Genomic DNA, 27,189 nt, shown 5'->3' with positions numbered 1-27,189 from the left:
TTTCTTTTCTCATACAACCTTTGTTCTCCCTGGGGTTGATAATTACCTTGGTTTTTTTGTTTGTTTGTTTTTTTCATGTGTTTATTTTTTTAGTTTCTATTACGATATCCCAAAATTTATTGCAGAAGTATTTTCCTCTCAATATATTTTAAAAATTATCTATTTGATCAGTTTCTCTTTCTTTCTTGGAGACACTCCCAGAGCCCCCCATCCTTCTGCTCCCATTCTGGTTGTTGAAGGCCTGATGCACAGCTGTCATCTTTGGACTTCCGTGCACCATCATCCCTGATTCTGGATCCTCTGTCTTCCCCTTCTTGGTTTATTCTCTCTTTTTGATGGAGCACATTCTCTAGAGAAGCAGGAGAGGATCCTCATCCTGAGGCCTAAAATTATGCAATTATACAGAAGAACAAGTGGAAAATTAGACATCAAAGAAATGTGAGAAAAGAAATCACAGCAAATTGCAGTTTTTGAAAATGGTGACAATTACCACAAACCACAAAATCCAGGAAAGTAGTCTAACATTAAACTGCATGACATTGCTTTATAGTAATTTTCTCCTGAACTTTTAGTTGTAGCTCTGAAGACCTTTGTATCAGCTGGCCTTCAATCAAAAGCAGAAGCAGATTCTCCTAGAAGGATATGTTTCTCTCTCTCTCTCTCTCTCTGTCTCTCTCTCTCTCTCTCTCTCTCTCTCTCTATCTCTCAATGGATTTGTTATAGGGCTTCAACCTTACACAATTGTGGAAGCTGACTAAGCATGCTTTGTAAGGCTGTTACCTTGTATCTGATGCTGGAGTTTGAAGTCTGCAGGGCAGGCAGGGTGGAAAGGAAGATGGAAATAAAACTCCATGGAGAGCAAGAACAAGCTAGAGTCCAAGAACATGAGGTGGAACCTATAAGGACAGAGCAGAACTGTCTCCAACCTTGATGATGTGAGTGTCTTGTGGGAGAAGCGGGTGCCCTGCCTCGCAGAGCTTAACACACACCTGGGCCAGGAGTCAGAGAAACTGAAAGAGGATCAGGAGAAGTTGGAGGATGTACAAGCCCGGCTGCTGCCCCATGCCCAGGAGGTCAGCCAGCAGGTAAGCAACTAAATGGCTGCTGCCTCTCTTCCACCCTCCAAATCACCTTCAAAAATGTCTCTGTGGCTGCGCACGGTGGCTCACGCCTGTAATTCTGGCACCTTGGGAGGCCGAGGAGGGCAGATTGCTTAAGGTCAGGAGTTTGAGACCAGCCTGGCCAACATGGCGAAACCCCAACTCTGCTAAAAATACAAAAATTAGCCAGGTGTGGTGATGCGCACCTGTGGTCCCAGCTACTCAGGAGGGTGAAGCACGAGAATTGCTCGAACTTGGAAGGCAGAGGTTGCAGTGGGCCAAGATCAAGCCCTGCACTCCAGCCTGAGCGACAGGATCAGACTCCAGCTAGAAAAAAAAAAAAAAAATCTTGTGGCCAGCCTACTTGGAAACATTCCAGAAAGGGAATTCTGAAAAACAGTTTGGCCTAGCCAAATTAACATAGTACAAAGCCACTGTGCTTCTTAATGGTAATGGTTTGTAATAATTTCCAGAGAGAAAAATAAAAAGACAATTCAGTCTTTTCTTCAGCATGTTTGATCAAAATTTGTTTTTTATTATCGGTGATCTTGAAGTTATAATACTATTGCAGTTTTGTGTCCCACAGATGTAGGGATTCTGATAAATTCAATTTCATATGATTCTCATTCAAAAATAAAAAAAAATGTGCCCTGACAATTAATTAATAGTTTTGCTGGACATAAAATTCTAGGTTTGAAATTATTTTCCCTTAGAATTTTGAAAGTGTTGGTCAATTTTGCAATGTTGAATATATTCTGGACAGGAGAGACTGCTGGCTTTGACCAAACTTTAATGAGAACTGAGTACTGTCCTCACAAATTTCTGTATCTAACGGGAAGAGTTTTCCCCAGCCAAGCTTTTTGGCTCTATACATCTCAAAATTTGTTTTTTCTCTACTACCCAGCTGCTTCATTGCCAAATGCCTTAGAACAAGTTCATTTTTGTTTTGTTTTGTTTTTGAGACAAGGTCTTGCTTTGTTGCCCTGGCTGGAGTACAGTGGCATGAACACAGCTGACTGCAGCCTCGACCTCCCGGTCTCAAGCAATCCTCCTGCCTCAGCCTTCCAAGTAGCTAGGACTATAGGCACATGCCACCATGCCTACCTAACTTTTGTATTTTTTGTAGAGATGAGGTCTTACTATGTTGTCCAGGCTGGTCTCTAAAGCCTGGCCTCAAGTGATCCTCCCACCTTGGCCTCCCAAAGTGCTGGGATTATAGATGTGAGCCACCATGCCCAGCCCAAGTTCATATTGTGATAAACATTTGACCCTGACCTTTCATGTCACAATGCCCGTGAGTCAGCCCAGTGGGCAGTGGAAGTATTCCTAAATGACCATTTTTACAATAGGACAACTACCACATGGAAGGGAACTGAGGCGCCCCAGTAAAGACCATTACTGACCCCCAGACAGGCACGGGGGACATCCTGGAGTCTCCAGCTCTGACTGAGCTGTCAGCTGACAGCAGCCACATGAGTGATTCCAGCAAGATCAGCAGAAGAACCACACAGATACCAGCCTGCAAGACTGTGAAAAATGATCAATCATTTTCATCTTAAACCACTAAGTTTTAGAGTGGTTTGTCATATAGCAATAGACAACTGAACACTTGTAAATCATCTAACTGGATTTTCAAAAACCCAATCTGAGTGTCTTTCCTTTAATTTATGACAACTTATTCACAATTTCTTATGCTTAATGATATGTCTGGGTTGATTCCTAACACTTTGAGTTTTCTATCTGCCATGATTTTTTGCCTCCCACCCCCTTTTGTGCCCTTTGTTAGATAGGTCAGGTTTTATTTATGGTATTTTTCCTCTTACAGTCAGGAAGTTATAAATCCTATTTCTATTCTTCTGGCTTTTCTATTCAAGAAACAAAGGAATATATCGGCTTCATCTTTCTTTGGCGATTGGGTGTGCTTCGGGTTTAATTAGGTTGAATTTTTCCCATCAGAAGGAAGCTACTGTTTGTGGCCTAGAAAATGATAAAATATAGAGTAAGCAATCAAAATCACCACAGGAAAGGAGCCCTGTGGGTCTGTCTGTGTGTAGATGTGTGAGCGGATGGTTATTGGAGAATGGTTGAGGAATGCAGCTCATCAGCCAAGGCCTGGTGCTCATCAGCCGCCCATCTGACACTCATCGAAAGCATCGGTTGCTGGAGATTGACCAGGTGTCCACAGTGGCCTGTTTCTTACCCTCTGCTCTGGCTTGGCCAAGGTTTAGGCAGCTTCTCTCTTTCCTCCAGGCTTCTGAGGTCTGCTTTCCTCCAAGCCTGAGCAAGTGTAACAGAAAATGGATTGTGACCCCTTATCAGCTCCTCCTGGGAATCAGCTAGGCACATTTTCGCCAGACCCCACCCCTTGTGTGCCCAGCTCCCCTTACAAACGTTTGCCTACCTCTGCTTGTCCTCTCATTACCCTGTGAAAGAAAAACTTATTTCTGTTTGATTTTGAAACACTCACAGATTTCTGAGATGGGAGCTTTCTCCATATTGCAATCGTCTTTCTAATTAAAGCCTCTCCCTCCCTCTCTAATTCTGGATTTGTTTTTATTTGACAAAATACAGTCACCATTTTCTGGGGATGAAAACTTAGTCAATATCAGAAACCTGACTGCAGTCAGGAATAGAGCTCATTCACCTTTCTTCCCTAGAACTTAGACTGTGCTTGAGGCATAGTGGGTACTTCATATGTGCCTTATGAATGAATGAATGAATGAATGAATGAAAGAACGAACAGATGCTGAACTCAGGAGACAGAGAAGGAAGCTGGGAGAGCTGGTGTCTGGCCTCTGCTTGCTCCAGGAGCTATGTTCTCCCCGTTCACAGCTATAGCAGCTGCCAGGGATTCTGGAAACACATCGTGCTGCCATGGAAATGAATGCAGTCACAGAGTGGGAACAGTTAAGTTACTTTTCCGAGAGAGTTACATCATTTAGAAGCAGATCTCTAAAAGTCCTTGCTCCTGCAGGAGTTGGTGACTGGGTGGCAGTAATTGTGTTCACATGGTTAACTATGACAGTGTCACAAGAAGCTCAAATAACGGGTTGGAAATGCACAAATGATTGCTAGTTGCTTGAGCTCTCTGCTAGCCCTTGTCTTGCTCTCTCCATATTTACTTTCTCCAGCTTGCAACTGGATGTGTCTCTACAGCAGCCTGGCCCACCCTATTGCTGAGGCAGGAAGTTGATCTGCGGGTTGCAGCTGCTCTTGAGGAAGCTGAGTCTACTAAAATCTGTTCACCCTTTCCCTGACACTGCTGCTAAGGCCGGTCCCCATCCCCCGCAGCTTTGCTGGGCCTTGTTTATCTTTTCATCATTCTCGACTGGCTCTGGCCTATTTCTGGATCTCATGTCTGTCCTCTGACAAACCCTGCATCTCTGCCAGCTTTCTGGAATCTGTCACTCTGAGAGGCATGGGAAAACGACATTGCCCAACAGAACCAACATCTCACTGTGGCAAAAAATAGACTCATCCAAAGCAATCTGGGCGCACATGAATGTCCCCAGCACTGAACATCCCCAATCACTGGTTTCCCCCATCTGATTAATTTCTTCCCCATAGAGAGGTTTTGCAAACATTTATGCATCTTTAAGCATTTTAATGGTCTGATTTCTTAATTTTGATGGATTTTTCTTTTTCTCTTTACCTAAAAATATCATTTGAATCCATTTTCAGCTGATTATTCCTTGTCCTCTGTTTGTAATAGCAACGAGCTAGAAACAAGGTAATTATCCAACAATAAAAGACATTTTCCCTCCACTTTGTATGCTCTTTGGTGCTCAGGCTGCAGGCCGAGAGTCACTTATCTCCTCCCACTGGCCTTATTGCTGGCTAACCCGTGACCCAGTAGCCTAGCCCTCTGTCTTTCCTGGGAATCTCTTACAACCAGTTGACCTCTGCCTGGTCCTTCTTAGTTCGACAGAGCACCTGTTTGTTCCTGGGGTGCTGACTGGAGCACTGTCCTTCTCCTGGATGACTGATGACAAAGATGCATCCAACCTGCACACGCAACGTGCTCCCTCTTGCTTGAATGCTGGCCGCACCCGAGGATCTGCACCTGCTCACCCTCCCTGCCTCCCTGCCTAAGGCAGAGAATTGAGGATGTTATGTTAGTGAAATCCTCAGATCACTCACAGTGCAGAGCGCTCCCCCACTTCTCTCCATCATGTGTCAGGCCCAGAAGCAGTTACAATGATTACAGCATCACCTCCCACCTTTCCATCTACACAGTTGTGAACAGCTGTGCATTAGTCTAGAAAAGTCACCCTGAAAACTGGCTCTAGTTTGGGGAGGTGACATGCTCTTGCTTTGTCCCCAGAGATGCTCTTCTGTTGTCCTTGCAGTGCAGGGAGTACCTCCTGGGTTGTGTGCAGCAGCCCTGCCTGAGGTAGGGGAGAGCTGTTCACTCATATGGATCTGAATCTCACCAGTCTGGGAGGGGACAGGTACTTCTAAATCAATCAGTCAATCTTTCAAGTTTTCTCATCTTCCAAAAAGACATTAATGCCCAGTTGAAAATAGCAGCCACTGAATTCACCTGCGCTTATCACACAAACAAACTCTCATTATCATATTTTTTCCTTGAAGCTGTATGAAACTGAGTGAAGTTACATTTCCTGATTCAGAAGTTGCAACTGAAATGGCCCAAGTGGGAACAAAAGGGGAAATTTTGATAACAGATGGGTTGACCCTTTATGGTATAGAACTGATTCTGAGAACTACTCCAACAAGCATGCATTCTAAACTCTATCAAGCGATGTGTGGAATCACGGCAACAAAAACATGTTCTCCCTGTCTCTTAGGTATTTTTTATTTGGAAAAGGGAGTTTCAAGTTGTTTTCCTGACTTCAATGAAGATTGTGATGAAATCACAGAATACATAAAACAAAAGATTGTTGATAGTGTGTTCAAATGCAAACTAGACTTACTCATCTATCTGCATATTTGCAAATGGTGCAAATGTAAATTTTGGAAAATTCCATTCAGTCTATAAACTTACCAAAGGAAATTTAAGAAATTTCCTGCTAAACGTCCTGACCCCTCTGTACCTTTTACATAACACTGCTAAAAAGAGGTGTGATTTGCCTACCTGTGACATTGACACTTTCGTAATGACATTTTTGTTTACTTTTCAGTTTCCTCAAAGCATGCAGAGGTACTTCATGAGATTTTTGATTTTTATGGAAGTGGAAGGAGATAGCCTTCTTAGACATATGCCTACAAGACGTCTTGTAGAAAAGATGTTGGCATGTTGGCCTACTATAAAATCATATTTTCAAAGTGTAGGATGAGAAGAATGTCCTTCACTACTTTGGAAATACATTTAGTATGAGAACGGAGAAAAGGATTACTGTAAAATGGAAATGTATATGCCGTTTCTCCAAGACTGTTTCATAATCTTTAAAAAAGCTACAGAAAAGGATGAACTAAGTGCATCTAACTCGTTCCATTTAGGTGTAGGTTGTGACAAAAACTCATCTAGTGAACAAATGACTCATTCCTTGGAAATAAGACTGCTTTGAAACTTAAAAAATTATCACTAGGAAAGGACAGCCAAGTTAAACAGGATTTTCTCAATTTCTTTACTAAAACTGCAACTTATTTGGAATCCAGCTTCAATTTCACAAGTTCAAAGTACCTCCCTGCTTTGAAACCATTTTTCCAGAGAAAAGAGGCTTACCTTATGATGACATCCAATGTGCTTTGAAGTGTTTTAGAATGACAGACATTTTAGACATCGATAGCCTGTGTGATTAATTTATGGAAGCAAAAGAACTGATTGACGAACAACTGGCCTACCGAAACAAGCCCGTAGATACAGGGCATGGACATGTATGGAGAGGTGGAAATTAATTCCTACAAGTCTAAAAACCTGCTGTTGGCCAGGCATGGTGGCTCACGCTTGTAATCCCAGCACTTTGGGAGGCCGAGGCGGTGGATCACGAGATCAGGAGATCGAGACCATCCTGGCTAACACGGTAAAACCCTGTCTCTACTAAAAATACAAAAAGTTAGCCAGGCATGGTGGTGGGCACCTGTAGTCCCAGCTACTCGGGAGGCTGAGGCAGGAGAACGGCGTGAACCTGGGAGGAGGAGCTTGCAGTGAGCGGAGTTCGCGCCACTGCACTCCAGCCTGGGCGACAGAGTGAGACTCTGTCTCAAAAAAAAAAAAAAAAAAATCTGCTGTTGCTAGTAAATAAAAGCCTAAGTACTCCATGCCCTCACAGTGTTGTTGAGAAGATATTTAGCCTTGTGTCATCACATCAGACTGACACTAGGAATCAATGTAATGTGGGCTTGAGAAGAGCAGAGCCGCAGGCCAAAGTGAATGTTATACTTATCTCGATTCAGTTTTATCATTGCATAAAAGAAAAGATGAGTGTCCTAAATGCCACAGGCAATTCAGAGAAATATTATTAGGAAAGGAAGCTGAAGGAATAAAAGGCATCTTACTGTAGCATGGAACAGAAGGAAACTGACATTTTTTAAAAATCAAATATGTGAAATACCCATTTCATCATTCCTATTGTATTTTCATTTTCCTTTTTAATTTTTTGGCTTCCTTTTTTTATTCTTTTCCAACTTTTATTTTAAATTCAGGGGTTCATGTGCAGGATGTGCAGGTTTGTTACACAGGTAAACATGTGTCATGGTGGTTTGCTGCACTGATCATCCCATCATCTCAGTATTAAGCCGGCCCAGCATCTATTAGCTATTCTTCCTGATGTTTTCCTTTCTCCCACCCTCCACCCACTGACAGGCCCCATTGTGTGTTATTCCCCCAATGTTTCCATGTGTTCCCATCATTCACCTCCCACTTATAAGTGAGAACATGCAGTGTTTGGTTTTCTGCTCCTGCGTTAGTTTGCTGAGGACAATGGCTTCCAATACCATCCATGACCCTGCAAAGGACATGATCTTTGCATGTTCCTTTTTATGGCTGCATAGTATTCCATGATCTATATGTGCCACATTTTCTTTATCCAGTCTATCATTGATGGGTATTTAGGTTGATTCCATGTCTTTGCTATTGTGAATAGTTATGTTTTCCTTTTTAGAAGTCTTATGTTTAATCTTAATAATATAAAATAAATAGCCTATAAACCTTAAGTATTCAATAAGGACTTTTAAAAAGTTAAAAACAAATTGCTATATCTGAGGATAAAAACAGTATAAAAATATTGTTTTATTTTTTTCACACATATTTAATTAGCCTTACTATTAATTATCCCTAGTTGCTATTAGCTAGTCCTATTGTCTGGTTTAAATAACATTTATATAACAGAAATATAAATAAATCAGAATATATAACTTCAAATAAGTACCTATCTTCCTTTCTAAGTGCCTTAAAAGCAACAGCACATATGTGTATAATTATTTATTATATATGGTATTAGTATGGCTTTTGTATTGGTCTGGCATAGCATGGCCGTGTCTTGGGTTGTCTTTCTTTTTTTTTCTTTTTTTTGAGATAGAGTCTTGCACTGTTGCCCAGGCTGGAGTGCAGTGGCGTGATCTCGGCTCACTGCAACCTCCGCCTCCCGGGTTCATGCCATTATCCTGCCTCAGCCTCCCGAGTAGCTGGGACTACAGGTGCCTGCCACCAGGCCTGGCTAATTTTTTGTATTTTTAGTAGAGACGGGATTTCACCGTGTTAGCCAGGCTGGTCTCGATCTCCTGACCTCATGATCCGCCCACCTCGGCCTCCCAAAGTGCTGGGATTACAGGCGTGAGCCGCTGCGCCCAGCCTGGATTGTCTGTCTGAAATATTGGTGATCCTGTCTGTCATTCGCATCATGTTTCTTTCTTCTTCTCCTCCTCCTCCTCCTCCTCCTCCTCCTCCTCCTTCTTCTTCTTCTTCTTCTTCTTTTTGGAGACAAAGTCTCTCTCTGTTGCCCAGGTTGGAGTGCAACGGCGCGATCTCAGCTCACTGCAACCTCCGCCTCCCAGGTTCAAGCAATTCTCCTGCCTCAGCCTCTGGAGTAACTGGGATTACAGGCACCGCCCCCCCTACTATTTCTGGCTAATTTTTGTATTTTTAGTAGAGATGAGTTTTGTCATATTGGCCAGGCTGGTCTGGAATGCCTGACCTCAGGTGATCCACCCACTTCAGCCTCCCAAAGTGCTGGGATTACAGGTGTGAGCCAACGTGCCTGACCTGGCATCATGTGTCTATGGTTCCGTCCATGTGGCTGTCATGCCTATCAGTAGCTCAGTCCTTTAGACTGCTGAATGGTGTTCCATTGTACGGATACTATGTGCCCCTGGTGGTGGTGGTGGTGTTTTTATCCATTCACTAGCTGATGGATATTTGGGTTGTTTCCAGTTCTTGGTGATTATAAACACGTGCATAAAGGTTCTTGTGTGCATATTTTTATTTTTCTTGGGTAACTGCCTAAGTGCAGAATTCATAGGTTATATTATGAATGTATGTTTTACTATGTGAGGAACTCCCAAATTATCTTCCCAAGTGGCTGAACCATTTTTGCATCCCACCAGCAGTGTATGAGCTGCTCTACATGCTAGCTAGCACTTGATAATTTCAGTTACATTTTTAAAAATTTTCAGCTATTCTAATAGATGTGTAATGGTATTTTCTTATTTTAAAATTTCATAGCAGCCATTTTGATTGGCATTCACAACTGCCTCAGAGGGAACCGAGACAAAAAGAAAACATAAAGAAAGAAAATTCTGCCTGTGGAACGGAAGAATGGGAACAGGTGCAGAAAGGGATCTGGGAATGAGTGTGACATTGAGCATATTCAGGGTAAAAAAAATCAGCTTTGGCTGAGGAAGAGTGCCCCAGGGAGGTGGGGGTTGTGTCAACCAGACTGTCCCCTCTCCCAGAGCTCAGACCCAGGGCTCTGAGAGTCCTCAGGTCTTCATGTCTCAAGAGGAAAGAAGGAGTTGGGGTGGGGGAAGGGTAGAACTCTTTCTGCCTTTATTTATTTATTTATTTATTTATTTATTTATTTAGAGACAGGATCTTGCTCTGTTGCCCAGGCTGGAGTGCAGAGGCATGATCATGGCTCACTGCAGCCTGAAACTCCCTGGCTCAAGCGATCCTCCCACCTCAGCCTCCTAAGTAGCTGGGATTGCCGGCATGTGCCACCATGCCCAGTAATTTTTTTATTTTTTGTAGAGATGGGCTTTCGCCATGTTGCCTAGACCAATCTTGAACTCCTAGGCTCAAGCAATCCTCCTGCCTCAGCCTCCCAAAGTGCTGGGATTACAGGTATGAGCCACCACACCAGATCCAGAAAGTTTATTTTTGATGCGCAGTGTCCATGTCACCATACTGTGAGCTCCATGAAGGCAACCCATCATCACTCTTGTCCCCTGCTCTGTTCCCACACCTGGCTCATTGCCCATCTCATGGTTGAAGCCCAGGAGGTACTTATGGAGTGGATGGAATAATGAATATTTCTAGACCACTGAAGCTGCTTTAGTGAACGTCACACGGAACAGTGACTGCATTCTTTCTGCCAGTCTAGGGAAAGTCCCTTTTGCTCACCCTAGGCCCAGTTGATGGCCCATCTGGTCATTTCTTTACCACCTCTCACACCTGTTCACTTTACTACCCCTTCCCTCACCACTGCTTCTTCTGTAGGCTGTTGACATAGCCTCCTAACAACTCTCACGGCCTCCCCGTCTTCTTCTGTCCCCCAGTTTCTAATCTGTCTTATCTTTGCCAGATGTTGGATTAATAAGCCTTGCTCTTATCCTGACCTGTCACACCAAAGCCCCTGTACTGGCTCCTGATATCCACAAAAGAGGAGCCAACAGGAAACTGGTCCCCGCTCCTTTCCTATATCCCAGCTCCCACTGGCCCTCTGGAGGGCTCTTGATTTTGGTCAAAGTCTACCGTCATGTTTGTTGTTGTTGTTGTTTGTTTGCTTGCTTGTTTGTTTGTTTTTTGAGACGGAACCTCCCCCGGACACCCAGGCTGGAGTGCAATGGTGCGATCTCGGCTCACTGCAACCTCCACTTCCCAGGTTCAAGCGATTCTTCTGCCTCAGCCTCCTGTGTAGCTGGGATTACAGGCACCCGCCACCACGCCCAGCTGATTTTTTGTATTTTTGTAGAGACAGGGTTTCACCATGTTGCCCAGGCTGGTCTTGAACTCCTGACCTCATGATCTACCCTCCTCAGCCTCCCAAAGTGCTGGGATTACAGGCATGAGCCACCACGCCCAGCCACCTTCATGTTTTTAAAACTGCCCTTTCCTGCTGAAACCAAACCTATCCTGTCTGCATGGCCTCTCAAAAGAACGAAAGAACCAGGGCTTCGGGATCAGAGAGACGTGGGTTCAAACTCTAGTCACCTATTTCCTAACCAAGGGGACACTGAAAAATTCCTTACCCTGAGTCTCAGTGCTCTTTTCTTTAGAATGGGCAATAAAAAGTACCTACCTTTACTTGGGAGGCTGAGACAGGAGGATTCTTTGGGTCCAGGAGGTTGAGGCCGCAGTAAGCTATGAAGCGCCACTATGCTCCAACCCGAGTGACAAAGGGAGACCTCATCTCTAAAACAAAACAAAACAAAAAAGTACCTACCCTGGGTTTGTGTAAGGAGATTGTATGTATAAAGGGGGCCTGGCATATACTAACAATGTACAAATTTTTAAAAAGGTAGATATGATTTTTGGTAATTCCTGCCTAAAGAAAAAAAGGCTAAAAATAGGAGTATAATTAATTAATTGTTTTCTAATTCTTTCCCAGCCATAACACTGGAGGTTGCTTCCCTAGGGAGGGAACTACCTGAGTAGAGATTGGGTTTCAAGTGTGGGTGCTGCTGCCCCCAGCCTAATGGGTCACATGCCCTAAAGAGAAGCTGGTCAGTCACAATGCTCCCTCCAACTCCCCTCTACTTTGGGATAGAGTCCTTATGGGTTAAAAGACCAACCAAACAACAACAGGACACAGTAGAGAAAACAGTCAGTGAGGGAGAACTTTTTCATCCTTTCCCACAGACATTTGGGGTCATCTCATGTGTGAACATGGTGAAGGAGGAAGACAAAGACAAACAGAATGTGGTCCTCCTGACTGGGTGCTCCCTGAGGGAGAGGCATGAGCCTGCTGATTATTGGAGTTTGCTATGGTTTGTATAATAGTGTCTCCTCTGAAATTCATGTTGAAATGGAATCCCCCATGCAACAGTATTAAGAAGTGTGGCCTTGAGAATGTGATTGAGTCATGAGGCCTCCATACTCATAAACGGATAGGGTTAGGGCTCTTATAAAAAACTTGACAGGCCAGGCGCGGTGGCTCACGCCTGTAATCCCAGCACTTTGGGCGGCCGGGGCAGGTGGATCACCTGAAGTCAGGAGTTTGAGACCAGTCTGGCCAACATGGTAAAACCCTGTCTCTACTAAAAATACAAAAATTAGCTGGATGTGGTGGCACATGCCTGTAATTCTGGCTACTTGGGAGGCTGAAGCATGAGAATCACTTGAACCCAGGAGGCAGAGGTTGCAGTAAGCAGAGATCATGCCACTGCACTCCTGCCTGGGCAACAAGCGTGAAACTCCATCTCAAAAAATAAATAAATAAAAAGACAAGACAGATGGAGTTCACTCTTTTACTGCCCTTCCATCCCTTCTGCCACTTGAGACCATGGCATTCCTCCCCTCTAGAGGATGCAGCAACAAGGTGCCATCTTGGAAGCAGGGAACAGCCCTCAGCAGACACAACCAAACCTGCTGGTGCCTTGCTCTTGGACTTTCCAGCCTCCAGAACTGCGAGAAAATAAATTTCTCTTTTTTATAAATGACTCAATCTCAGGTATTTTGTTATAGCAACAAAAATGAACTAAGACAGAGTTGTTCCAAGAAGAAGACACTTAAAACCTCTCCAAAGCAGATGGGTCTCCGTGGAGTACAAAGCTCCCCAACATCAATGAGATTCTAGAGGGAACATTATGATCACATATCAGGGAAGAGAGTGAAGCTTCAAATGGGTTCTGATTAGGGGCTCTCTAAAGCCCAGCCTCATTCTGGGTTCTGCAACTGAAGAGGCTTTAGGGTATCAAAGGGCTTCCAGTTGCTTGAAAAGCAAAAATAAAAAGAAGAAGCTCATATGTCAATAAGGCAAGTCATTAAGAAAGTAGATGCTTTTAATACCAGGTAATATCAGCATAAGAATATGTATACAAAGCTGGGTTATTTTTAGTATTGGGTGAAGGCACATTATTCTTTTGACAATTAGAATAAAGAAAGCAATTAGAAACTCCAGGAAAATGAAAAGCTGTGCAGAAAAAGCTGTAGCCCAAATACAAAGCAAATGAAATGTGGCATGTCTTTGAGCAGTTGATGGAGCATAAGAAAATTGAATACATTTGACCTTGATGCTAAGAACCCCTTCTGAGCAGCCTGGGCATCATGACATTAGATCAGAAGGGAAAGAAATGTAATTTTTGGATATTCCTTGGCTCAGCAGTGACAGTGAACTGTACTCACACAGGCATGAGAATATAATATTGGTTTATTGATTTTTTTCTTAGAGTCAATTTATGGACAAAATGCAGCTGTTATAATAATGACTTCAGAATAGTATCTAAATGTTATCATCAATTAAAATGTAAAAGTAAGACTATTAAAGACTTGAGAGGTAGAGGAGGGATAGAAGTCGGTTTCTCATTTTACATAGTGGGAAGTCGTTAGATTGTATCTTCACTCTACGGAGTAGGAAGTAGGTCTGTTAGTTAGAGCTCGAAGATAACCAGTAGAAGAACCAAGAATATTTTAATTTGCAAAAACCAGGAGGAATGAAGAGCGATGAAAGGGAGCCATGCACATGAACCAAAACCTTGTTTTTCACAGGAGAGTGAATGAGTTTCCTAGGATTGCCATAACAAAGTATCAAAAATAGTGTGACTCGGCCTGGCGCAGTGGCTCACACCTGTAACCCCAGCATTTTGGGAGGCCGAGGCGGGCAAATCACTTGAGATCAGGAGTTCAAGACCAGCCTGGTCAATGTGGTGAAACCCCATCTCCACTAAAAATATGAAAATTAGCCAGGCGTGGTGGCAGGAGCCTGTAATCTGAACTACTCAGGAGGCTGAGGCAGGAGAATCGCTTGAACTTGGGAGGCGGAGGTTGCGGTGAGCCAAGATCATACCACTGTACTCCAGCCTGGGCGACAGAGCAAGACTTTATTTTAAAAAATAAATAAATAAATAAATAAAACAGTGTGACTCAAACCACAAAAATTTATCATCTTACAGTTCTGGAGGCTGAGGTTGAAATCAAGGTGCCAGCAGTGTTGGTTTCTGCAGGGGAGGATCTGTTCCAGGCCTCTCCACTAGAATCTCTTGCTTGCTGGCGATCTCTGGTGCTTGCAGATGCACGGCTCCACCAGCTGCTTTCATCTCCATTTTATGATCTCCCTGTGTCTTCACCTTGTCTTCCTTCTGTATCCAAATTTCCCCTCTTTATGAGGACACCAAGAATTCTAAATTTTGAATTTGGTCTTCCAGGTAGTTATCAAGACACATTTGTCATGGATTGGAGAATAGAACATATTAAATCTGTAGAATTTATAACTTTAAAATATTTACACATATGGCCAGGTGTGGTGTCTCACGCCTGTAATCCCAGCACTTTGGGAGGCCAAGGCAGATGGATCACCTGAGGTCAGGAATTCAAGGCTAGCCTGACGAACATGGCAAAACCCCGTCTCTACAAAAATACAAAAATTAGCCAGGCGTGGTGGTGGGTGCCTGTAATACCAACTACTCGGGAAGTTGAGGCAAGAGAATCACTTGAACCCAGGAGGCAGAGGTTGCAATGAGCCAAGATCATGCCACTGCACTCCAGCCTGGGCGACAGACCCAATCTCAGGTAATTTGTTATAGCAAGACAAGAGTGAGACTCTGTCACAAAAAAAAAAAAAAAGAAAGAAAGAAAAAAAAGAAAAGAAAAGAAAATAGGCCAGGGGAGGTGGCTCACGCCTGTAATCTCAGCAGTTCGGGAGGCCAAGGCAGGTGGATCACATGAGGTCAAGTGTTCGAGACCTGCCTGACCAACATGGAGAAACCCTGTCTCTATTAAAAATACAAAATTAGTTGGGCGTGGTGGTGTGCACCTGTAATCCCAGCTGCTCAGGAGGCTGAGGCAAGAGAATCACCTGAACCTAGGAGGTAGAGGTTGCAGTGAGCTGAGATCGCACCATTGCACTCCAGCCTGGGCAAGAAGAGTGAAACTCCATCTCAAAAATAAGTAAATAAATAAATTAAATATTTACACCTATGGTATATGGGCTTCCAATTACCAATGCAATACTTTTGCACGGGCCCTGCAAAAGTATGGGCAGGCCTGATGTGTGTAACCACAGCAGAAGAAGAACCAGAAACCATCAGTTGTTGCTCTGGAGAGTGCACAGGAGAAGGTGAGAGTGGGAGAAGGAGGATTGTAGTGTTCTGTTAGAGGCCTCTCTGTCAATGTGATGCTCTGTTTTGCCATTTGCATGCTTCACTTCAATAAAACTTATGAAAATTATCCAAGTTCTCACCTTCTCCCTTGAGTCTTCCTGATCCCCAGCTCTCACCACACAGAGAGCTTCTACAGCCCTCAGCGGCTGTGCTGCCTTCTGTCCTGCCTGGCCTGCTCTCCCAGAGGCCCCTGAAGACAATACCACCTCCCCAGGCCCACTGGCCACCTGTCTTCTTGTCTCCCCCGAGAGGTTCCCTGAGCTGAGGTCAGCACAGCCTGTTTGCCCTGACTCCTCTTGGTCAGCGTTCTCTGCCAGAGCTTCTCTCCTCCCTCCCTCTCTAGCCTGGAGCTCCCACCTGCACCTCCCGGTAGCCCCTCAGGGTTGGGAGAAGCCCAAGCTCTGCCCATAGTCTGTCTGGTGGCTGGGGGTGGGCAGGGAGGTGTTGCATGGAACAGCGCTGCAGCCTCACCTCTTCGTGAGAAGCAGGTGTCTGCCAAGTCAAATGGCTTTCTGCTGTCAGTGAGAGGCTCCACCTTCCTCCTGACTGGCCCAGGCCTTTGCCACCACTGTTCTCTTTATGTCTCAGTCTTCCTCCCTCCCCTCTCCCTCACCCTTGCTTTCTGCTGGGTCCCCCTGTTTCTCCTTTTCTCTCTGTCTGCATTACCCTCCAAGCCCTTTACCCTCAATTCCATCTTGCCATGGAGCAGAGGGATTATTGCCACTCCCCCATTCCAGACCCCAGATCCTGCTTCATCCTCAGGGTTAAACTACCTCTGCCCCACACACTCAACCTGCACTGGCATCTAATCCAGGCCCTTCATGCTGACCCCTAACAAATGGCCCTTGGCCCATTCCTAGTGCCCCATAGCTAACAGCGGGACGTGATCCTGACCCTGTAGCACTGGTTCCAATCTAGAACCTTAATCTGAACACTCGCTGTCATTCATAACACTCCCCAATCCCACCCCTACCCTGTGGGAAGGGCTGGGGCTGAAAACTTGAGGTCTTCGATGTATCCTGGGGGTGCGGCCAAGTTCTGCATTCCTGGAAACTGGGACTGGCTTGGAGAAAAACAAAAATAAATCCTATGAAGTATGCTTCAATTGGTGCTACTGCTGAAAATAGTCCCTGAGGACTAAGACGAAGGTCAGGAGAGAGTAGTGGGAATGGTGTCAGGAGAGGGGACCAGAAATGTGGCTGGAGATGGCCCTGAGTGGAAGGGCAGTGACAGTCAGCAGGGAGGGCTTAGGAGGCCCTGGGCAGATGGAGGCGGGAGGAGAGAGGGGGGCAAAGGCTCCAGCTGGAAGGCCAAGGTTATTGTTCATTCATTCCTTTGTTCAGCAACTATTTGTTGAGCACCTAGTAAGTGTCAGGCCCTTTGCTGGGCACTGGGGAGATAGCAGTGGACAGAACCAAGTACCCGCCTGTGTGGAGCTCGCATTCAGATTGCGGAGATAGACAGGAAACACGCTAACAGAGATGTTAGGGGAGGGTAGGAAAGAAGGACAAATAAGGCAAGGTGAGCAGACAGCGAGGGACTAAGACTTTATATAGAGTGGCCTGGGAAGGCCTTTCTGGGGAGCTGGCATTTGAACAAACCTCAAAAGACAAGAGGAAGGGAGCCCTGCAGGTATGGAGGGACTTTGTCCAGTTAGAGGAAATAGTAGGAGCAGCAGCCCCAAGGTGGGAGCAGGGGACACATGGAGCTGCACACAGCGAGCAGGGCCAGAGCAAAGCGGGGTGAGGCCAGAGAAAGCAGCCAGGCTGCCCACCAAGGCTCGCCTGGGTTCCTAGGTCAGAGATCCCGAGAAGAGGGGAGAGGCCCTCATGCCCAAGTGGTGGGAAGGGGTGGAGGAGAATGGGGAGGAAATGGGAGTGAGGCCACCCCAGGTAAGGTCAGCTGCGACCTCTGGGTTAGCATGATGCCAGAAGAGAGGGCCTGCAGCGCCTCTCCCCCATCCACAGCCCTGGGTGCACATGCCACGAGCTCCTGCTCACTCCACCTCACGTCCCCACACTCGCGCATGAACCACACACACACAGAAAATAGGCACAGGCTCAGCTTTCACTTGCATGCACATAGAAATCGCGTGTGAACACACGCATGCACACGGGCCCCTCGTGTCAATGGAGACATTTTTGAGAATTCTAGACAGGCAGAATATAAAGGCCAAAGGACTTTAAACCAACTCTCATGTATGACAGAGGCACTAAGGCCTAGAAAAAGGAAGCCTCATAATTTGGTGAGCTAGGCAGATTGCTCTATGTCCCCCCCATGTATGTGCGGCGCGCGCGCACAACACGCACACACGCAGTCCCACCAGCTGGCCAAAGCTCCTTCCATAACCCTATTTTCTCAACAGCCTCTGCCTCCCAGGACACCCACAGGCTTAACCAAGTCCCACCAGGAGTGCACCGAGCTTCCTCCCAGCTATTCCAGCAGGCTGCTGGGGAGAACGCAGTGTCGGGACCAAGACAGACTCTGCCCCTCTTGGTGGGATGGCAACAGCTCACAACCACAGCTGACCACAGCAGCCCCCGACTGCCTCTCTCCTCTCAGAGCCTGTTTCCGGGTCCAACAGACCTTCTTCCTCCATCTCTCTTTCTGGGTGTTTCTCCCTTGCTTCCTTTCTCTACCTCCGGAAAGGAGGCCGTGATGCAGTTTTTCCCTCTCTTTCTCCTGGTATCTTTCTCATTACTCTGTTTCTCTCCAGTTTTCTGTCTCTGCTGGGCTTATCCCTCTCACTCCATTTTCTCATCAGGATCTTTTTTTGCCTTCCAGGAAAAGCTGACGTGGCGCCCCTGGTCAGCGGGAGTGAGGCCTTCTGGGGTGGGGGAGTCCCGCTCGAGCTGGGGTGCGGCTGGCGCCCTGGTTGGGGGCAGCAGAAGCAGGAGCGGAGTGAGAGGCAGCGGAATGGGAGGAGAGAGGGCTGGGCCTCCGCGGGCAGGAAGGGGAGCAGGGGGAAAGAAAAACTGTGGGAGGAAGTGAGCCCCCCTCCCCTGCTAGGGTGACCAACTGTACTGGTTTGCTGAGACTGTCTGGATTTGAGCATGGAAAGTCCCATGTCCCAGAAAATCCATCAGTTCCAGGTGAACCAGGACTGCTGGCTGGTCACCCTATAAGCTGCCAGGGACCCACAGGAGACAGGGCCAGGACTCACAGGAGGGGCTTCCAAGCTTGGCCTCCTAGTTCTGGGGACAGTCAGGGCCCCACGTACTCACCAAGGGTTCCCATCTCAGGCCTGAGCCCAATTTAGAGGAGGCCAGGAGAGGGGAGATGGCAGCCCCTACAGCCCACAGGAAGCTCCCAGGTGGAAAAGATGAGGAAGTCCAACTTCTGGCTTGTCTCCCAGCCTGCTGGCATGATCTCCCGTGAGGTGGGCTTTGCAGAAAAAACTTGAGCTATGACAGCAAGAGACGGCAGAGCGGCAACCCGGGAGATCATACACCCCATCCTCAGAGGCCTGCACAGCTGCTCCTGGGCTCTGCAGAAGGGTAGGCCCACCTGTCCCACTGGGAGACACCTTGGAGAGTCAATGGTCCTTAGCTGAGATCCTGCCGGCCCTACTGTCCTTCCTGGTGGAAGCGGGCACTGCCACACCTTGTAGGCAGCGGCAGGACCTGAGCAGACTAGGAAGATACATCAGTGACCAGCACGCACAGTCTCATGTCTGCCCAGGTGGGCTGGTCCCTCTCACTTTTTCCGCCCTCAGCCCTCCTCATCTGTTCTGAGGTGGGAGTCTGAGCTTAGTATTTGGCTGTCATTAAGGTCTTAGGTAGGGAATGAGGGGACAGACTCCCTGCCCCCAGAAGGCTGCTGACATACTCACCCATCCAACAGAGCATGGGTCTCCTACACTGTATGAAATATTCTCTAAAATGTCTTGGGCATGCCACTTCCCTAGCCTGGGCCCAAAGGCCCTATCTGTAAGATGACAAGGAGGTGAAGTAGGTGAGCTCTAAAATGCTTCATTCTGATGCCCACCCAACTTGTCCATCATGCCGTGAAGGGGAGGCTTACTGAGTGTCTTCCTAGTGCCGGAGATCAATAGCACCTGGGAAGGTAAGGCCTCTGCCCTCAGTGGGCTTCCTCTCTAGTAAGGGGTCGCACATTAAACACACATGAATAAATAATCACAGCTTATAGGAAGAACTATGAAGAAAAGTCAGGAATGTCCGCGAGAACAGTCACTGGGAACTGAGGGCTGCGGAGGTGCTTGCACTCTGACCCTGGTGTGCTTGGAAGGAGGGAGATGGGGTAGGAACTGTGAACTCCTCAGAGCACCCTGGAGGTGAAGCTGCTGGCATAGACTTTATGCAGGTGAGGGTGTGTGTATGGGCTGTGCAGAACACAGTGAAGCCCCCTCCACCAGGAAGCCCTCCCTGACTGACACAGGTCACTGAAACGCCCCTCTGGTTTACTGAACCCTGGATGTGTATTCTTGCAGCCTCTGGTTGATCCACCAAACTCAGGACTTTCCTAGAAATTTTCCAGCACAGTGAGGATGATGCAACAGAGGCCTTCCTCTGCAGGGGAAAGAAAGGAGACTCTCCACTAGACCATAATAATATCCTCAACATCATACCGGGGTGTTTTGCAGGCAGCATGCTGGGGACTTCTGTGGCCTTGCCTGGTGACAGGGAATGGGGCGTGATGCGCTGGGGCAGGCTTCCTGGGGATGCTTTCAGCCAAAGATGATCCCTGTCTGCCCTTGGCCCTGCTGAGAGGGTAAGTTGAGTCATGAGCAGAATTCAGCCAGTTATCAGATGGAAGGCTAAGGAAGCTTGGGGAAGGCTACTGAGGGGATACGGTAGGCTTGTTCTGTGGAGGGGAAATTCTTCAGTCTACAGAGTTCTTTTCTGGGGCTCCTTCATCTTTCGGTTTCTCTTCCAGCTCCCTTGTTTTGGGCCTCTTTTGTTTCCCCATTCCCCAACCCTGGGCCTTCCTGTTTGGAAAAGGGGTCAAATATCTTCACCCTGGAGGCGTCTGCCCCTTCCACACAGTTGGTGTTGTAACAGTGGAGCTCAGAGAGGCCGAAGCTGACCACATAGATGTCCAGCGCCAACAGTGGGATTTTGGGCCCTGTGGGGGACACAGAGAAACTCTCCAGGAGTGCGGCCCCTTGGCCTCTCCTCTGGGTGCCCGGTGGGCAGTGGGCCTGGGTGGCTCAGAATCCCGGCCAGGAGCACTGAAGGCCAACAGGCTCCCGCCCTGAGCCTTCTGAGCCAGGATTCCTTGTCTCCTCCCCAACCAGCAAGGAGTGCAGTGAGGGGCGGGGCCTGGAGTCTTGGGAGCTCCCTGGACAACAACATGCATTTAGCACAGCTCAGTCTCAGAGCCAGTAGGATACGTTTTCTTAAAAGAAAAAAAAAAAACAAAACACGCCTAACATGTTGGCTTTCACTGAAGTGTTGGTATCTGCTTTGTACACTTTGGCCTTCTTGGCTTTTCACTGAGACACAAACACATGGATGCACACTCACTTCCACACACAAACCCACACCAAGCCAGACACACCCATACAAACACACACCAAGATGTACACACACACACACACACACACTCACACACAAATTAATGTACGTGGTTTCATACCCACATCCACACAAACACACAAAGTCAGGCACACACAGAAATACGCACCCTCACACCCACAAACTTGCACACACACACACACATATACACACCAACACACACAACCCTGGCTTGGACAAAGGCTTCCCCTTTTTCCTTGTTTGCAGTGGGAGTTTCCCACCTTCCATGAGATTCAATTTCTCGCCCTTCCCCCGCTAAAATCCTCCTGGCCCCATCATTTCTTGGGTCCTTTCCAGACAGTGCTGTGTCTTTAAGGAAGTTGAAGCTGCTAAAAGTGAGTGAGAGAGAGAGAAAACACAACCCAAAAAAATTTGGCATCTCTTCCCCCCTCAAGTTTCTGGTGTCACTTATGAAACACGGGTCCTGTTGCTGCAGAGCAGTTGTTTTGCTGGAAGGAGGGAGTGCGCAGGCTGCCCCGGGCTCCTCCCTGCCGCCTCCTCTCAGTGGATGGTCCCAGGCACCCTGTCTGGGGCAGGGAGGGCACGGGCCTGCACATTGAAGGTGGGGTGGGACCAGGCTGTTCCTCGCCCCAGCATCCAGGTCCTCCCTTGGGCGCCCGTGGCCCTGCAGACTCTCAGGGCTAAGGTCCCCTGTTGCCTTTTGGTCCCACCTTAGAAGAGGCTGCGCTTGACTAAGAGTAGCTTGAAGGTAAGCCAGTGGGGAGGAGGGCTCCAGGGCCAGCGGCGGGAAGGGGAGGCCTGTTGGACATAGGGGCTGGTTCTCTCTTGGTCCATCCCTGCTGCTCTGAGGTGCATGGGACAATCCTTAGCTTGGAGCCGTCCCGGGGGTATCTGCTGCTTCCACAACCCACAACTGAGGCCCCACAAATCCCAGCTGCGTTTGGGCTGAGCCCCTGGCCTCACCCCAGTCAGCTGAGAGGTCCTGGCGGGGGTTTATTTGGGCAGCTGCCTGGCTAAGTTTGAACAGAATAGGCCACGGGTGTGATTCCACAGAAAAGGCCTGGTGTCTGCTGCGGTCACGGCCGGAGGAGCGGGAGGGGGTGGGTGGAGTGGATGGGGGGGGTGTGCACTGCACAAGGGGCCTTGTCTGGGCCAGGGCAAAGCATACCTATGGGGGACTCCGGTGGGAGGGACTGCGGCCAGGATGTGGGAGGGCAGGGGGAGGTTCTGCAAAGTGCTGGGGGAGGGGGGTGGCTGGAAAACAGATTTCAAGTCATAAAGTCAGCTAGGAACAGGCCGAGGCAGGGAGAACTCTCCACTTGGAGGAGGAGCTGGGGTCCTCTTCCATCCTGTCTTCGTCCTGCCTGGCTGCGTGACCTCGGGCAAGTCTCTGCCCTTCTCTGGGCCTCAGTTTCTCCTTCCGTAGGATGGGGGCGGTGGACTAGGTGGTGTTGGGCTTTAGCTGGGTTATGTGGGACAGGGCATCCTGATGGGAAAGAGCTCTGGCTGGGCTTGTGGGAGGAATGAGTCCCTCTGGCGGGTTCTCAGGATCCCCTGGGTGACATGCCCTTCTCTGCAGGAGGCACCATGCAGGAGCTGCATCTGCTCTGGTGGGCGGTTCTCCTGGGCCTGGCACAGGCCTGCCCTGAGCCCTGCGACTGTGGGGAAAAGTATGGCTTCCAGATCGCCGACTGTGCCTACCGCGACCTGGAGGCCGTGCCGCCTGGCTTCCCGGCCAATGTGACTACACTGAGCCTGTCGGCCAACCGGCTGCCAGGCTTGCCAGAGGGTGCCTTCAGGGAGGTGCCCCTGCTGCAGTCACTGTGGCTGGCACATAATGAGATCCGCACGGTGGCCGCCGGCGCCCTGGCCTCTCTGAGCCATCTCAAGAGCCTGGACCTCAGCCACAATCTCATCTCTGACTTTGCCTGGAGCGACCTGCACAACCTCAGTGCCCTCCAATTGCTCAAGATGGACAGCAACGAGCTGACCTTCATCCCCCGCGACGCCTTCCGCAGCCTCCGTGCTCTGCGCTCACTGCAACTCAACCACAACCGCTTGCACACATTGGCCGAGGGCACCTTCGCCCCGCTCACTGCGCTGTCCCACCTGCAGATCAACGACAACCCCTTCGACTGCACCTGCGGCATCGTGTGGCTCAAGACATGGGCCCTGGCCACGGCAGTGTCCATCCCGGAGCAGGACAACATCGCCTGCACCTCACCCCATGTGCTCAAGGGCACACTGCTGAGCCGCCTGCCACCACTGCCATGCTCGGCGCCCTCAGTGCAGCTTAGCTACCAACCCAGCCAGGATGGTGCCGAGCTGCGGCCTGGCTTCGTGCTGGCGCTGCACTGTGATGTGGATGGGCAGCCGGCCCCTCAGCTTCACTGGCACATCCAGATACCCAGCGGCATTGTGGAGATCACCAGCCCCAATGTGGGCACTGACGGGCGTGCCCTGCCCAGCACCCCTGCGGCGAGCTCACAGCCGCGTTTCCAGGCCTTTGCCAATGGCAGCCTGCTTATCCCCGATTTTGGCAAGCTGGAGGAAGGCACCTACAGCTGCCTGGCCACCAATGAGCTGGGCAGTGCTGAGAGCTCAGTGGATGTGGCACTGGCCACACCCGGCGAGGGTGGTGAGGACACACTAGGTCGCAGGTTCCATGGCAAAGCGGTTGAGGGAAAGGGCTGCTATACGGTTGACAATGAGGTGCAGCCATCAGGGCCAGAGGACAATGTGGTCATCATCTACCTCAGCCGTGCTGGGAACCCTGAGGCTGCAGTCGCAGAAGGGGTCCCTGGGCAGCTGCCCCCAGGCCTGCTCCTGCTGGGCCAAAGCCTCCTCCTCCTCCTCTTCCTCACCTCCTTCTAGCCCCACCCCGACCAAGGCTGGGCTGAAGCAGCCCGAGGGCTTTCCTAACTCCTCCCCTTGCCCCTGCCAATGCCCCTTTAAGTGCTGCAGGGGTCTGGGTTTGGCAACTCCTGAGGCCTGCATGGGGGACTTCACGTTTTCCTACCTCTCCTTCTAATCTCTTCTAGAGCACCTGCTACCCCCAACTTCTAGACCTGCTCCAAACTAGTGACTAGGATAGAATTTGATCCCCTAACTCACTGTCTGCGGTGCTCATTGCTGCTAACAGCATTGCCCGTGCTCTCCTCTCAGGGGCAGCATGCTAACAGGGTGATGCCCTAATCCAACTGGGAGAAGCCTCAGTGGTGCAATTCCAGGCACTGTGACTGTCAAGCTGGCCAGGGCTAGGATTGGGGGAATGAAGCTGGGGTTTGGCTGGGGGGTGGTCTGAAGCAGACAGGGAATGGGAGAGGAGGATGGGATGTAGACAGTGGCTAGTATGGCTCTGAGGCTCCCCAGGGCCTGCTCAATCTCCTGCTCCTTGGTGTTTTCTGACGACTTGGGAGATTGGGAGTCCCTTTGTCCTCATCTGAGACTGAAATGTGGGGATCCAAGATGGCTTTCCGTCCTCTTACCCTTCCTCCCTCAGCCTGCACCCTCTATCCTGGAACCTGTCCTCCCTTTCTCCCCAACTATGCATCTGTTGCCTGCTCCTCTGCAAAGGCCAGCCAGCTTGGGAGCAGCAGAGAAATAAATAGCATTTCTGATGCCCCTCCATGTCTGCCTGGAATTTTGTCTGGATCTAGGAGCCCCTACTGGGAGATAGAATCAGGAGCTGAAGAGTCAGGGCAGCCAGCCTGCCTGCCCACAGTGGCAGGGGCCTCTGGGACCTCAACAGACTGTGGAGGCACAGGAGGGCTGACCCAGTGCTTGTGTCAGGGGCTGGGCCTTGCAGTGAGCTGAGCGCAGATAGTCCCTTCCTCCAAACCATCCCACAGGACAGGTGGGGGCAGAAGCCTGGGGTGGCTGGCTACCCTGAGCAGCGCCTGATGTCAGCAGTGGCTTCAAGAGAGGCATTTGGAAAGGCGCAAGGAAATGGAGGTGCCTGGGTGGTAGTTCCTCTTCCCTGTCCTGCTCCTGGAAGAGATGTTAGGAATGAAGAGGAAAGAGGGGACAGGTGGGGCAAGATGGAGGAGACAGATGAGGAACAGGGGACACAAGACAGAGGAGAAAGCCCCAGAGAGACTGGGAACAAGAGAACATATTTGAGGGAGAAGCCAGGGGAAATGAATCGTACTTATCCTTCCCCCAAAGAAGAAATGGTAAGTCCAAATGAGGACTGCAGATTCCCTGTAGGAATCTTTCCCCATGGAGCAGGTGGATCAGTAACTGGCCTGGGCCGTGTGTGTGTGTGTGTGTGTGTGTGTGTGTGTGTGTGTGTGTGTGTGTGTGTGTGTGTGTGTGCGCGCGCGCGCGCGCGCACGCGTACAGCAACCTTCAGCCTCTCCAGATGAGGAGCATAAGGATGAGGTCCTAACCTGGAGACTCTGCACAACCTCCTATCTGTGCCAGGTAGGAGATATGTCTTCCTACTGCCTCTATCCTATCCCTTTCAACATCGAGGATGCTGTGTGCAGAGACAATGGCCCAGAGGGAGAGGCTCTGTGGCCTCTGTCCAGGGCTCCCAGAACTGCTGAGCTCAGCAAAGTCGAGGCAGGAGGCTAAGGAGTCTGGGGTAGCAGCTGTGAGCTTTGGCTGCTGGCCAGCCCCCTTCCCTCCCTCCTGGTCCACATACAGCACCTCCCCCTGCCCACTCTCCCCTCATCCACTTGCAGCTCCTGCTGAGCTGATGTCACCAGCAGCATGTATCAAGAATGACTCCTAATCTAAAATAAAAGTTGAAAAAAAAATGACTCATGTCTGGTGGAAAACAGCAGGATGGAGCCAAATTCCATGTGCTGGGCCACCTTGGGTAAGTCATTGCCCTCGTCTGGGCTTCAGTTGCCTCAAAAACCAAATGATGTGGTAGGACTGGGTGCTGCCTCACGGTCCAATAGACTCTGATTGCCTAAGGCTTGATATTCCCAGCCTGACTTGGACATCCCTGGCTCCATTCCCAGCTGAGCGGCTTGGCTTCTTGGAGTAGGACCTGGACCTAAGACCTGGATCAGAGGCAGCACAGGGAATGGCTGTGCCTTGAGTGGACTAGCTACTCCCCTGTTTTAAGGTCTTCCGCGGCCCCCACTGCCCTCCAGGTGAAGCCTGAATTCCCCACTTAGAGCCTCTCTGACCCGATCCTCCAACAAGCCCACCCTTTCTGCCTCTTCTTGGAACAGCTATTTAATTGTTCCCTTAATGCTCCATGGTGTGCCATCCTTTGCACCTTTGCTTACACTGTTCCCTCCACCCAGGCACCCTTTCCCTGTTCATTTGGCTAAATCAGTCTTTGAGAGTTGGCTCTGGCATCACCACCTCCAGAAAGCCTGCCTTCCTAGATGTTCCCCCATCCCCAAAGTGGACAGGGCCCCCTTCTCTGGGAACCTGGATTCTCCCCGCCGAGACCCTGTCAGTTGCTGAAACAAGGTCAGGAAGCCTCTTTCAATGGGCTGCGGTGGGATCGCAGCGTGCCCTCTTTGGCCTCCTCAGGACAACCTTGAAAGTGGGTTTCAGGTCCCTGACCCCACCCCTGGCTTTATAGGTATTTGAGGCTGTAGCAGGAACCTGGGCGTGGGGCAGGGGACTGTTGATCTCCACTAACTGTGCAGGCATTTCTCAAGGCCCTGCAGACCTAGATCTGTAGGGTAGCCACATCTTCCTACCTTCTGTAGCCCCCAGCCCCTCAGTGGACCCAGGGCATCTTCCTTATTCATATACCCCACCCCCTTCTCCACCAAGCCCCCAGCAGGGAAAAGACCCTAGTCTGTCTCCACCCTCCTTTCCCCTCCGTATTCTCATTCTACTCCCATCAGGACAGCCCACGCTCTGTCCCCCCATGTGACACGCCCCCTCCTACCTCCACACCTGGAGTCACACTGCTTCACCAGCATTCCTGAAGTCACTTCTCCTCCCCAGATCCTGCCCTTTCTTCAAGACCCAGAACAAGTCCCACTTCCAAAGCCAGCATCCACATGGCTCAGGGGTGGCATCACAGGGTCCCCAGTCTCTTTGCCACCCAAAGGGATGCAGCTCTGGGTTTTCTCTGCCTTCCACCCAGAGTCTGGCCAGCATGTGACCAGAACACCTCAAGCCCCATCCCTATCAATGCACAGTGTGGATGTACTGACAGCGTAGGCGGGGTTTTC

General features: G+C 49.1%; 1 protein-coding gene and 1 long non-coding RNA gene across 4 annotated transcripts; one reads left to right on the top strand and one right to left on the bottom strand.

The window, feature by feature from the left end:
* Positions 1-25: 25 nt before the first annotated feature.
* Positions 26-27,124, bottom strand: LOC105490944 (uncharacterized). 2 transcript variants are annotated; one of them, XR_011626371.1, is made up of 4 exons: positions 5,034-5,591; positions 3,301-3,377; positions 781-896; positions 26-383 (listed from the first exon to the last, which is right to left on the bottom strand). It is a non-coding gene; the product is annotated as an uncharacterized lncRNA (long non-coding RNA). The 2 variants fall into 2 exon arrangements; XR_011626372.1 differs by lacking the exons at positions 3,301-3,377; positions 5,034-5,591 and adding an exon at positions 26,901-27,124.
* On the top strand, positions 21,653-24,659 carry LOC105490945 (immunoglobulin superfamily containing leucine rich repeat). 2 transcript variants are annotated; one of them, XM_011756954.3, is made up of 2 exons: positions 21,653-21,782; positions 22,614-24,659. In XM_011756954.3, the coding sequence occupies exon 2, from the start codon at positions 22,622-22,624 to the stop codon at positions 23,906-23,908; it is 1,287 nt and encodes a 428-aa protein (XP_011755256.1). In that variant the 5' UTR covers positions 21,653-21,782; positions 22,614-22,621; the 3' UTR covers positions 23,909-24,659. The 2 variants fall into 2 exon arrangements, with proteins under 2 accessions (XP_011755256.1, XP_011755257.1); XM_011756955.3 differs by lacking the exon at positions 21,653-21,782 and adding an exon at positions 22,303-22,416.
* Positions 27,125-27,189: the final 65 nt, after the last annotated feature.

This window comes from Macaca nemestrina, chromosome 7 (assembly GCF_043159975.1).
Source record: "Macaca nemestrina isolate mMacNem1 chromosome 7, mMacNem.hap1, whole genome shotgun sequence".
NCBI lineage: Eukaryota > Metazoa > Chordata > Mammalia > Primates > Cercopithecidae > Macaca > Macaca nemestrina.
Note: the sequence above shows the minus strand (reverse complement) of the source record. Positions and strands in the feature narration are given on the sequence as shown.